Below are 13,986 nucleotides of genomic sequence, written 5' to 3'. Positions count from 1 at the left end.
GAAAGACCTAAAAAAAAAAAAAAAGAAAGAAATATGAAAGACCTGAAATAACCACAGCAATCTTGAGAAAGAAAAACGGTGTTGGAGGAATCAGGCTTCCTGACCTCAGACTATACTACAAAGCTACAGTAATTAAGACAGTATGGTACTGTCACAAAAACAGATCTATAGATCATTGGAACTAGATAAAAGCCCAGAGATGAACCCACACACCTGTGGTCCCCTAATCTATGATAAAAGAGTCAAATATACAATGAAGAAAAGACAGCTTTGTCAATAAATAGTGTTGGGAAAACTAGGCAGCTACATGTAAAAGAATGAAATTAGAACACTCTCTAACAATATACACAAAAATAAATTCAAAATGGATTAAAGATCTGAATGCAAGGCGAGACACTAAAACTCTCAGAGGAAAACATAGGAAGCATACTCTTTGACATAAATCAAAGCATGATCCTCTTTGGGCCACCTCCTAGTGTAATGGAAATTTAAAAAAAAATAAACAATTGGACCTAATTAAATGTAGCAATGGAAGCCATAAAGATGACAAAAAGACAACCTTCTGAATGGGAGAAAATAATAGCAAATGAAGCAACTGTCAAAGGATTACTCTCCATAAGATACGCAAGCAGCTCATGCAACTCAGTATCAAATCAATAACCCCAATCAAAAAATGGGCATAAAACACCAAAACAAACATTTCTCCAAAGACGACATACACAAGACCACCAACCACATGCAAAGATGTTCAACACCACTCATTATTAGAGAAATGCAAATTAAAACTACTAGGAGGTATCACCTCACACCAGTCACAGTGACCAGCATCAAAAATAAATCTACAGGGCTTCCCTAGTGTGTCAGTGGTAATGAATCTGCCTGACTGCAGGAGACAAGGGTTCAATCCCTATCCTAGAAAATCCCACATGCCACTGGGCAACTAAGTCCATGTGCCACAGTTATTGATTGAACCTGTGCTCTAGAGCCCAGGAGCCACGACTACTGAGCCTACTCGCTGCAACTATGGAGGCCTGCGCATCCTAGAGCCTGTGCTCTGCAACAAGAGAAGCCCCCATAATGAGAAGCCCATGCTCCAAAACTAGGTAGCCCCTTCCCCCCACTCATCACAATTAGAGAAAAGCCTGAATAGGGACAAAGACCCAGCATGGACCAAACTGAATAAATAAATAAATCATTGTTAAAAAAAAAAATCTATACACAATAAACACTGGAGAGAGTATGAAGAAAAGAGAACCCTCATGCACTGCTTGTGGGAGTGTAAACTGATACAGCCACTATGGAAAACAGTACAAAAAAGTTTTCTTAAAAACTAAAAAAAGAACTCCTGTATGACCCAGGCATCTCATTACTGGGCATATATGTAGAGAAAATAATAATTCAAAAAGATATATGCACCCCAGTGTTCATATCAGCACTGCTTACAACAGCCAGGATGTGGAAGTAACCTAAATGTCCACGAACAGAGGAATGGATAAGATGTGGTGTGTGTGTGTGTGTGTGTGTGTGTGTGTGTGTGTGTGTACACACAATGGAATATTACTCAGCCATAAAAAGTAACAAAATTAAGTCATTTGTAGAGATATGGAGGGACCTAAAGAATATCACACAGAGTGAAGGCAGAAAGAGAAAAACAAATACCATAATTTAACACATATATGGAGTCTAGAAAAATGGTACAGATAATCTTACTTGCAAGGTAGAAATAGACACAGATGTAGAGAACAAAAATAGGGATACCCAGGGGCAAGGGGTGGTGGGAGGAATTGGGAGATTGGGACTGACACATATACACTACTGATACTATAACAACAAAGAAACTCAGCCATACTAATGAGAACATACTGTAGAGCAGAGGGAACTCATACTTAAGGCTCTGTGATGACCTGAATCAAAAGAAAGTCCAAAAGGCAGTGGATATATGTATATGTATAGCTGATTGATTTCACTCTACAGAAGAAAAAGCAACTATATCTCAATAAAAATTTTTTAAAAATCTTCATAAAAAATAAAGTAACTAGGGATATTATTTGTTTTGTACCCCTTTTTTGGAAACTGTCCCTCCACCACTATCCTCCATATGATGTGCCCCCACTGATATAAAATCTTACTTTCCATAGTTAGATAAATCTCAGTACCACACCTCATTCCTGAAGAGACTACCACTGGGATAGGCTCCTTGCTCAGATTTGAAGCCTCAGGGATTTTTGGAGTTGACACGAGAGAAATGTCAGAATGGTCTCTCTTTGTTGCTGAAATTGTAAAACATAAAATCTGGGACCTACTGGTGTTCTTGTTTTTCTACCACATGGAAAAGGCATACTAAATATCACAGAAGGTGAATATTCAGAAGCCTCTGAATAGATAAGAAACAGCACCATGACTACATTCAAGTCTTTGGTGCAAGTGTTTCATGAGACACACTCACAATAACTTTTTAATAAATTAATTACCATTTCTGCTTAACCTAATTCAAATTGAGTTTCTTTCAATTGCAAATAAAGGTTCTAATATACTAAAGCCAAAAAAATACAACCATTACTATGCTCATAGAAAATTTCATTCTTCTTGTTGTTCAGTTGCTCATTCGTGTCCAACTCTGCGACCCCATGGACTGCATGCAGCAAGTCAGACTTCCCGTCCTTCACCATCGCCCAGAGTTTTGCTCAAACTTCCTGACGCTGATTGAGTGTTGGTCTTGTAAAGTACTTAACATGCATTAACTCATTTGATGCTTATAAGAATTCATGAAATTAAGTTCTAGCACCCTATTTTGTACATAAGGAAAATATATAGTCCTCTATGAGGTAACTCAGCTAGTAAAGTAATGAACTAAATTTAGATCCAGGCAGTCTGGTATTAGTTCTTGTCTTTCGTACCTAGGACATCAGACCAGATGGATGAGATGACTCACTTTATATACAAATACCCATATTTAAAAATGTTTAATCCAATGAGGATATTTTACAATTAAAAGGGAATATCTGCAGAAAATAGAAAGACATGCTCTGGTTCAATCATACCTCAGAGCAAACATAAAATCCCAAATGCAAGAGAACTAAGCATTTTTTAAAAACTAGAAGAAAATGTTTACACTTGTATAAATAAAATTGCTTCTGCCTACAAAAGTTCAGAGCAAGTAGAAGCCATCAAATATATTAAAATGATACTAACAAAGATTCCATGTGATTAGTTTCACTAATAATGCAAACAAAAAATGTAAGGGCAATATTTAAGTCCCTAAGGTAATTTATATTGTTTACCAAATCATATTTAAATGGTAACCTGTCATGTAGAAAAAAGTACTGTCTCCCTAAGCAATAAGAGTACGGTTTCAAACAACCATTAAATTTACAAAAATAAATGAGTTCTAAAACTCAATGAGCACAAAACTGGAAAAACAGGTACACTTAAATACATTTCTGGTGGCACTCTAAAATTTGTTTTCTAGGAAACAATCTAATAACAAATCTGACAAGAACTATCAAAACTGTTCTTTTTAATGATTATAAAATATTCTCTGATAGGTTAACTCTGCTTTGGGGCACACATGCCATGAAAACACTACTAAATAATTGGTAACACAATGAAAGGACTACCAAGACAGCTGTGCTGTACTTAATTGTTTAGTCGTGTCAGACTCTTTGTGACCCCATGGACTGTAGCCCGCCAGGCTCCTCTGTCCATGGGCATTCACCAGGCGAATACTGGAGTAGGTTGCCATCCCTTCTTCAGAGGTTCTTCCCAACCCAGGGATCGAACCCAGATCTTCCACACTGCAGGAGGATTCTTTATCATCTGAGCCACCCGGGAAGCCCAGAGTGCATGGCTATTCACAATATAAAGTTTCTCAAACATACACATACACCAAATAGCAGAAGAGTTAAATTGTGGCACTAAGCAATAATGGAATAAAGTTATTTAAAATGAAAATTATGTAGACTAAGTCAATATTCAGAAGAGTCAAACAAAAATGAAAGCACAACTTAATACAGATCTGCTGATTATAATTACATAAAGTATTGACATGTTTATTGACAAAGACTAGAAAAACCATGCAGAAAGATGTAACTTTATGATCTCTAAATTCTTATTTCTGTAAAGGTTTTTAAATTCATGATGGATAAATAACAGATCTCAAGAAGCTCTCTCAGAAAACAATATTTTGATGTTACATTCCAGTAACAAAACACATATTTCACAAGTTTCAGTTAAGTCTGTAAAACGTATTCCTTTTTCTCTAATCTTATCCCAACCTGCTCTATCTAATTTTATTCATTAAGAAATATATAATGTTTGCAAGGAGCCCTGGGATGAGAGACACCCAGGTGCCCCAGTCAAAGGTTTCTCCCTTCAGACTCGTCTGTAAGGACTTGGCTCACAACACCTACAACTTTATCTCTAATGCTCTAGGGACTCATCAATCCCCTCTAGTTAGGGTCACAGAGTAATGGCACCTCACCCCAAAGGTTCAAACAGGTACTTCCTTCAAGATGCCAGAGTAGGAGGATGCAGAGTTTGCATCTCATCACAACTAGGGCACCTACAAGGTGCTGGTGGGGGACTTTGAACACCTAAGAAGGGCAGAATCCCTGAGTACCCAGGGTCTTGGCTCTCAGGCCAGAGTTGGGCCTGAGCTCCTGTGGCAGGAGCACCAAATTCAAACCACTGTACTAACAGAGAACTTCAGACCCCAGAGAATATTAACCAGCAAGAGATTCCCCAGAGGTCCTCATCTTGGTACCAAGACCTGGTTCCACCCAACTGCCTGCAAACTCCAGTGCTGGATGCCTTAGGCCAAACAATGAGCAAGACAGAAATACAGACCACACCCCCATCAAAAAAAACAGAGAGACATCCAAAAATATTGTACAGATGAAGGAGCAGGGTAATAATCAAAGACCAAATTAATGAAGAGGAAATAGGCAACCTACCTGAAAAGGAGTTCAGAGTACTGATAGTAAAGATGATCCAAAATCTCAGAAATAGAATGGGGGCATGAATCAAGAAAACAGAAGAAATGTTTAACAAGGACCTGGAAGAACTAATGAGTTGACTCTTTGGAAAAGACCCTGATGCTGGGAACGATTGGGGGCAGGAGGAGAAGGGGACAACAGTGGATGAGATGGCTGGATGGCGTCACCAACTCAATGGACATGAGTTTGAGTAAACTCTGGGAGTTGGTGGTGGACAGGGAGGCCTGGTGTGCTGCGATTCATGAGGTCGCAAAGAATCGGACATGACTGAGCGACTAAACTGAACTGAGAAGAACTAAAGGACAGACAGACAGTAATGAACAACACAAAAACTGAAATGAAAAATATGCCAGAACGAATCAACAGAATAACCGAAGCAGAACAAATGAGTGAGCCTGAAGATAGAATCATGGTAATAACTACTGAGGAGAAGAATAAAGAAAAAAGAATGAAATGAGGACAGTCTCAGAGGCCTCTGGGACAACATTAAATGCACTAACATTTGTTTCATAGGGGTCTCAGAAGAATAAGAGATGGATAAAGGGTCTGAGAAAATATTTGAAGGATTATAGTCAAAAACTTAGCTAACATGGGAAAGGAAATAGTTACTCAAGTGCAGGAAGCACAGAGTTTCCTACACAGGATAAACCCAAGGAGAAACATGCTGAGACATAGTAATCAAACTAACAAAAAATTACATTCAAAGAAAAAATATTAAAAGCAGCAAGGGAAAAGCAACAAACAACATACATGGGAATCCCCATAAGGTTATCAGCTGATTTTTCACCAGAAATTGTGTAGGTCAGAATACTCTGCGAGGGTATATGTAAAGTGATGAAAAGGAAGACCGACAATCAGGAATACTCTACCCAGAACGGAACAGAGAAATCAAAAGTTTTACAGACAAACAAAAGCTAAGAGAGTTCAGTACCATCAACCAGCTTTAAAACAAATGCCAAATGAACTTCACTATGTGCAAAACAAGAAAAAGACCTACAAAAATAAACCCCAAACAATTAAGAAAATGGTAATAGGAACATACATAGCAATCATTACCTTAAATGGATCTGAATTACATGCTCCGACCAAAAGATACAAAATGGTTGAATGGATACAAAAATAAGACCCTTATATATGCTGTCTACAAGAGACCCACTTCAGATCTAGGGACACATACAGATTGGAAGTGAGGTGATGGAAACAGATATTACATGCAAATGGAAATCAAAATAAAGCTAGAGTAGCAATACTCATATCAGAAAAAACAGACTTTAAAGACTACTAAAAGAAGGAAGGACACTACATAATGATCAAGGGATCAATCCAAGAAGAAAACCTAACAATTTAAAATATTATGCACCCAACACAGGAGCAGCTGAAAACAAAAAGCAAATGTTAACAGCCATAAAAAGGGAAATTAACAGTAACCCAGTAATAGTGGGGTATTTTTAACACTCCATTTTCACCAATGGACAGATCATCCAGACAGAAAATTAATAAGGAAAAACAAGCCTTAAATGAAACATTAGATCAGATAGACATAATTGATATTTATAGGACATTCCATCCAAAACCAGCAGAATACACTTTCTTCTCAAGTGCACATGGAACATTCTCCAGGATAGATCACATCGTGGGTCACAAGTAAAGCCTCAGTAAACTTAAGAAAATTGGAATTATACCAAGCATCTTTTTTTTACCACAACACTATGAGATTGGAAATCGATTACAGGAAAAGTAAAAAAAAAAACTAAAAAAACATAAACATGTTTGTTTAGTACTAAATACTCAAAAAGTCAGAGAAGAAACCAAAAAGGAAATTTAAAAAAATAGATAGCAACACATGACAACATAAACACAGCATCTAAAACCTATGGGACACAGCACAAGCATTTCAAAGAGGGAAGTTTATAGCAATTCGCTATAACCTCAGTTCAGTTCAGTCGCTCAATCGTGTCCAACTCTTTGAGACCCCATGAACTGCAGCACGCCAGGCCTTCCTGTCCAACACCAACTCCCGGAGTCCACCCAAACTCATGTCCATTGAGTCGGTGATGTCCTCCAACCATCTCATCCTCTGTCGTCCCCTTCTCCTCCTGCCCTCAATCTTTCCCAGCATCAGGGTCTTTTCCAGTGAGTCAGCTCTTCCCATCAGGTGGCCAAAGGATTGGAGTTTCAGCTTCAACATCAGTCCTTCCAATGAAAACCCAGGACTGATCTCCTTTAGGATGGACTGGTTGGATCTCCTTGCTGTCCAAGGGACTCTCAAGAGTCTTTTTCAACACCACAGTTCAAAAGCATTCTTTGGTGCTCAGCTTTCTTTATAGTTCAGCTCTCACATCCATACATGACTACTGGAAAATCCATAGCCTTGACTAGATGGACCTTTGTTGGCAAAGTAATGTCTCTGCTTTTTAATATGCTATCTAGGTTGGTCATAACTTTCCTTTCAAGGAGTAAGCGTCTGTTAATTTCATGGCTTCAATCACCATCTGCAGTGATTTTGGAGCCCCCAAAAATAAAGTCTGACACTGTTTCCCCATCTATTTGCCATGAAGTAATGGGACCAGATGCCATGATCTTAGTTTTCTGAATGTTGAGCTTTACGCCAACTTCTTCATTCTCCTCTTTCACCTTCATCAAGAGGCTCTTCAGTTCTTCTTCACTTTCTGCCATAAGGGTGGTGTCATCTGTATATCTGAGATTATTGATATTTCTCCTGGCAATCTTGATTCCAGCTTGTGCTTCCTCCAGTCCAGCATTTCTCATAATGTACTCTGCATATAAGTTAAATAAGCAGGGTGACAATATACAGCCTTGACATACTCCTTTTCCTATTTGGAACCATCTGTTGTTCCATGTCCAGTTCTAACTCTCTTGCTTCCTGACCTGCACACAGGTTTCTCAAGAGGCAGCTTAGGTGGTCTGGTATTCCCATCTCTTTCAGAGTTTTCCACAGTTTATTATGATCCACACAGTCAAAGGCTTTGGCATAGTCAATAAAGCAGAAATAGATGTTTTTCTGGAACTCTCTTGCTTTTTCGATGATCCATCAGATGCTGGCAATTTGATCTCTGGTTCCTCTGCCTTTTCTAAAACCAACTTGAACATCAAGTGTACATGGAACATTCCTCCAGGATAGATCACATACTGGGTCACAAATGAAGCCTCAGTAAACTTAAGAAAATTGGAATTATATCAAGCATCTTTTTTTTAACCACAACACTATGAGACTGGAAATCAATTACAGGAAAAATTTTTTAAAAACTACAAAAAACACAAACACATTTGTTTAGTACTACTCAAAAAGTCGGAGAAGAAATCAAAGAGGAAATTTTAAAAAATAGATAGCAACAAATGACAACATAAACACAACCAACTATCACCTCAAAAAACAAGAAAAATCTACAATAAACAATCTAATCTTACATGTGAAACAACCAGAGAAAGAAGACCTGAAAAACTCCACAGTTAGATCAGAGAATAAATGAAACAGAAATGAAGAAAACAGCAGCAAAGATCAAAAACACTAAAGCTGATTTTTTTGAGAAGATTAAATTGATAAACCTTTAGCCAAATTCATCAAGAAAAAAAGGAAGAAGATTCAAATCAATAATATTAAACATGAAAAGGGAGAAGTTACAGCTGACACTACAGAAATACAAAGGATCATTAAGAGACTACTACAAGCAACTGCATGCAAATAATATGGACAACCCAGAAGAAACTGACAAATTCTTAGAAAGGTATAACCCACTAAGACTGAACCATGAAGAAACAGAAATATCGATGGACTAACCACAAATAATAACATTGAGACAACAATTAAAAATCCTCCAACAAACAAAAGTCCAGGACCAGATGGCATCACAGGTGATTTCTATCAAACTTTTATTAGAGACCAGTTAGCACCTATCCTTCTCAAACACTTCCAAAAAATTGCAGAGGGAGGAATACTCCCAAACTCATTCTATGAGGCCACCATCCCCTGATACCAAAATTAAACAAAGATATCAAAAAGAAAATTACAGACCAGTGACACTGATGAACACAGACACAAAAATCCTCAAAAAATACTAGCAAACAGAATCCAGTAACACATAAAAAGGATCATACACTATGATCAAGTTTATCCCAAGGATGCAAAGATTCTGCAATATACACAAATCAATGTGATACACCACATTACCAAGTTGAAAGATAAAAATCATATGATAATCTCAATAAATGCAGAAGAAGCTTTTGACAGACTTCATCACCTATTTATGAAAAAAAACTCTTCTGAAAATTGGTATGTGGAACCTACCTCAACACAATAAAGGGCATATAAAACAAACCCATAACAAATATTATTCTCTATGGTGAAAAACTGAAAGTACTTCCTCTAAGGTCTAATAAGACAAGGGTGTGCATTCTCACCACTATTATTCAATGTAGTCTGAAATTCCTAGCCATAGCAATCAGAAAAGAAAAAGAAATGAAAGGAATCCAGATTGAAAAAGAAGTAAAACTGTCACTGTCTGCAGACAACGTGATACTATACATAGAAAACACTAAAGATAAAATCTGAAAATTACTAGAGCCATTCAGTGAATTTAGTAAAGTCACAGGATACAAAATCAATACACAGAAATCCCTTGAATTCCTATAAACTAATAACAAAAAAATAAGAAAGAGAAATTAAGGAAACAATCCCACTTACCACTGCAACAAAAAGAATAAAATACCTAGGAATAATAAACCTACCTATGGAGACAAAAGCCTATATGCAGAAAACTGTAAGACACTGATGAAGGAAATCAAAGATAACACAGAGAGATATAACATGTTCTTGGATTGAAAGAATCAATATTGTAAAAATGACTGGACTACACTAAACAATCCGCAGATTTAATGCAATCCTCATCACATTACCAAGGGCATTTTTCACAGAACTAGTACAAAAATTTTTATAATTTGTATGGAAACAAAAAGACGCCAATTAGCCAAAGCAATCTTGAGAAAGAAAAATGGAGCTGGAGGAATCAACCTTCCTGGCTTCAGACTATACACAATTAAATGAAGTAGAGATAGGTAACCTTCCAGACAAAGAATTTTGAATAATGATAGTGAAGATGATCCACGACCTCGGGAAAACAATGGAGAAGATACAAGAAATGTTTACCAAAACCTAGAAAAACTAAAGAACAAACAGAAATGAATAATACACTAGAAGGAATCAGTAACAGAGTAACTGAGGCAGGAGGAGGAGAAAGAGAGAAAGGACCTGAGATAATATTTGATGAGATAGCTGAAAAATTCCCGAACACTGGAAAGGAAATAGTCAACCAAGTCCAGGAGGCACAGAGAATCCCAGGCAGAAAAAACCCAAGGAGGAAAACACTGAGACACATAGCAATCAAGCTGACAAAAATTAAAGACAAAGATAAAATATTAAAAGCAACATGGCAGGGGTGGGGGGGTGGGAGGGGGCAGAAATGACAACATACAAGGGAACTCCCAACAGGCTATCAGTTGATTTCTCAACAAAAACCCTACAAGCCAGAAGGGAATGGCATGATATATTTAAAGTGATGAAAGGGAAGAACCTACAACCAAGCATATTCTATCCAGCAATACTCTCATTCAGATTTGATGGCAAAATCAAAGACAGATGGCCAACAAACCCAGGAAAAGATGCTCAGCATCACTAGTTATTAGAGAAATGCAGATCAAAACTACAATGATTTATCACTGGTCAGAATGGACATCATCATAAAATCTGCAAACAATAAATACTGAAATGGATGTGGATAAAAGGGAACCCTCTTGCACTGTTGGTGGAAATGTAAAAATTGATACAGCCACTATGGAGAACTGTTTGGAGGTTTCTTAAAAAACTGAAAATATAATTACCATATGACTCTATAACCCCACTACTGCACATATACCCTGAGAAAATCATAATTCAAAAAGACATATGTACTCCAATGTTCGCTGCAGGACTATTTATGATAACCAGGAGATGGAAGCAATCTAAATGTTCATTGACATGTGAACTGATAAGTATGTGATATACACACACACACACACACACACACACACACACACACAAAATGATTATTACTCAGCTATAAAAAGGAATGAGGGAGGGGGGACTGGGATAGGGAACACATGTAAATCCATGGCTGATTCATGTCAACGTATGGCAAAAACCACTACAATACTTAAAGTAATTAGCCTCCAACTAATAAAAATTGAAAAAAATTTAAAAAAGGAATGAAATTGGGTCATTTGTAGAGATATGGATGGACCGAGAGTATGCCATACAGAGTGAAGTAAGTCAGAAAGGAAAATATTATATATTAATGCATATATACGAAATCTAGGAAAAGTGTACATAGATGAACCTATTTGCAGGACATGAACAGAGACCTAGATGGAGACAATGGATATGTCGACATGGGGGGAAGCAGAGGGTGAGACAAATTGGGAAGGCAGCATTGACATATATACACTACCGTGTGTAAAACAGTGATAGCTGTTGAGAAGTTATAGGGAGCATAGGGAAAGATGACCTAGACAGATAGGATGGGGTGGGTGGGAGGTTCGGGAGGGAGCTGATATATGTAAACATACAGGTGACTCACTTTGTTGTATAGCAGAAACTAACAACATTGTAAAGCAATTATACTCCAATAAAATAAACTGGAAAAAAAAAAGACAACCTAGGAAATCGAAATAAACTTCTACAAATCATATAGCTGATAAGGGATTAATATCCAGAATGTGGGAAGAACTGCTACAAGTCAACAATAAAAAAAATCAAATAACCCATTTTTAAAAGGTCCAAAGGAACTGAAAAGACATTTCTCCAAAAATGATACACCAATGCCATTAAACATGTGACAAGATATTTAACATTTTAACCATTTAAGAAATTCAAATAAAAACCACAAGGAGACATTGTGAAAACAAATATTCACAATCAAAACAACAGAAAATAACAAGTGTTGTTAAGGATATGGAGAAATCTGAACTCTTGTGGAAAGTTTGGTGAGACTGTAAAACTGTAAAATGGTGTAACTGGTATGGAAAACATTATGGAGGTTCCTCAAAAATATCACAAACAGAACTACTGTATGATACAGCCATCTCACTTCTTAGTAAATATCCAAAAGAACTGAATGCAGAGTCTCAAAGAGACATCTGCACACTGATATTCAAAACAGCACTATTCACATAGCCAGGAAGTGAAAGCAAGCCTAATCTCCATTAGTGGATAAACGAATAAACAAAATGTGGTATACACACACCATGAATATTATTTAGTCTTCAAAAAGGAAATCCCACAACATGGACAAATTTTGAAGTTATTATGTTAAGCCAGTCACAAAAAGATAAATGTATGATTCAACTTTATCTGAGTTCTATAAGTAGTCAAATTCATAGAATCAGAAAGTAGAACGGTAGTTACCAGAGGCTGGAGAGTGAGGGAAAAGGGGAGTTGTTTACATGGGCACAGAGTTTCAGTTTTATAAGATGAAAAGTGTTGGTGATCTGTTTGTTTCACAATAATGTGAATATACTTAACACTACTGAACTGTATCCTTAAATATGATTAAGATCGTAAATTTTATGTTAGGTGACTGTTTTTAAAAAAAAAAGTTAAAAAAAAAAAGACACATGTACCTCAGTGTTAGCTGCACCACTACTTACAACATCCAGGATGTGGAAGCAACCTGAATGTCCAGTGATACATGAATGGATAAAGAAGTTACAGTATGTCTCACACACACACACACACACACACACACACACACAGAGGATTATTATTCAGCCAGAAAGAGGAATGAAATTGGGACATTTGCAGAGAAGTAGATGGACCTAGAGTCTGTTGTACAGAGTGAAGTAAGTTAGAAAGAGAAAAACAAGTATTGTATATTAATGTGTATATGTGGAATCCAGGAAAAAATGCTATATATGAACTATTTGCAGGGCAGGAAAAGAGATGCAGATGAAGAGAATGGACATGTGGACACAGTGGGAGGAAGGGGACAGCGGGATGAACTGAGAGATCAGGACTGACACACACACACACACATACACAGACACACATATGTATACTAGTGGGAAGCGGCTGTCTAGCACAGGGAGCTCAACTTGGTACCTGTGATGACCTAGAGGGGAGGATTGGAGAGTGGTGAAGGGAGGCTCAACAGGGAGGGAATATATGTAATATGTATACATGTAGCTGATTCACTTTGTTGTAAAGCAGAACTAACACAACATTGTCAAGCAATTACACTCCAATTAAAAAAAAAAAAAAAGAAATACACAGGGTTCAACAGTTCACCTCAGATCTAAGGAATTTTAAAAAAGAATAAAACTACTTGTTTTATTAAATAAAACAAAACAACTACTTGTCTCACTACTTGTGAGAAATGTAATGATAATTTTGAAAAATTTCCACATCTAAACAAACTTCTGTGGTCCACACTATTTACTCACTTAGTACATAAACACCCTGAAACTTACAATAGCATCACACATACCTGATGCGATGACAGGATCTTTCATAAGCTCCCTAGTTATTGGACATATAAATTCATCAGGAATTTCAGAAGAAAGGGTTTTCACCTTTGTCCTCAGTTCTTCAATTTTCCTCAGAACTTTACTACGCAGCCCTAGAGATTCTGAAAAGAAATTATTCTGTTAGGGCTTGAGAACTATCTATAAGCTTTATGCAAGTCTTCAGCAGAGTAAACTTTTATCTACTATAACCAAAAATCTTCAGAAATATTGTTTTACCACATAGAACCTTTTCTTGACAAATTCCTTAATGAATCTTTGTAGTACAGAATACTGTGTGATTAAAACAACTCAGCAATAGAAAGATTATTCTAAGCAACTTTAGATTCTGAAAGCTCCTCAAGAATTTCAGATTGCCCAAACACTCATATACTAGACAAAATTAGAAAAGGCTATGTTAGAGAACAGTTTCCTAAAAATC

At 36.9% G+C, this 13,986-nt stretch overlaps 1 protein-coding gene across 10 annotated transcripts in view; it reads right to left on the bottom strand.

Annotated features, from left to right (window-relative positions):
• WDSUB1 (WD repeat, sterile alpha motif and U-box domain containing 1) overlaps positions 1-13,986 on the bottom strand; it is a 68,011-nt gene that overhangs the window by 14,078 nt on the left and 39,947 nt on the right. For 9 of the 10 annotated variants that reach the window (XM_020880383.2, XM_070476154.1, XM_070476153.1 and 6 more), the window contains one exon: positions 13,529-13,669. The exons of the other annotated variant lie outside the window; for it this stretch is intronic. In XM_020880383.2, the coding sequence (XP_020736042.1) occupies positions 13,529-13,669 (141 nt within the window). The remainder of the gene's footprint in view (positions 1-13,528; positions 13,670-13,986) is intronic. 10 annotated transcript variants of the gene reach the window in all.

This window comes from Odocoileus virginianus, chromosome 13 (assembly GCF_023699985.2).
Source record: "Odocoileus virginianus isolate 20LAN1187 ecotype Illinois chromosome 13, Ovbor_1.2, whole genome shotgun sequence".
Taxonomy (NCBI): Eukaryota; Metazoa; Chordata; class Mammalia; order Artiodactyla; family Cervidae; genus Odocoileus; species Odocoileus virginianus.
This window is presented reverse-complemented; position numbering and strand designations above follow the sequence as displayed.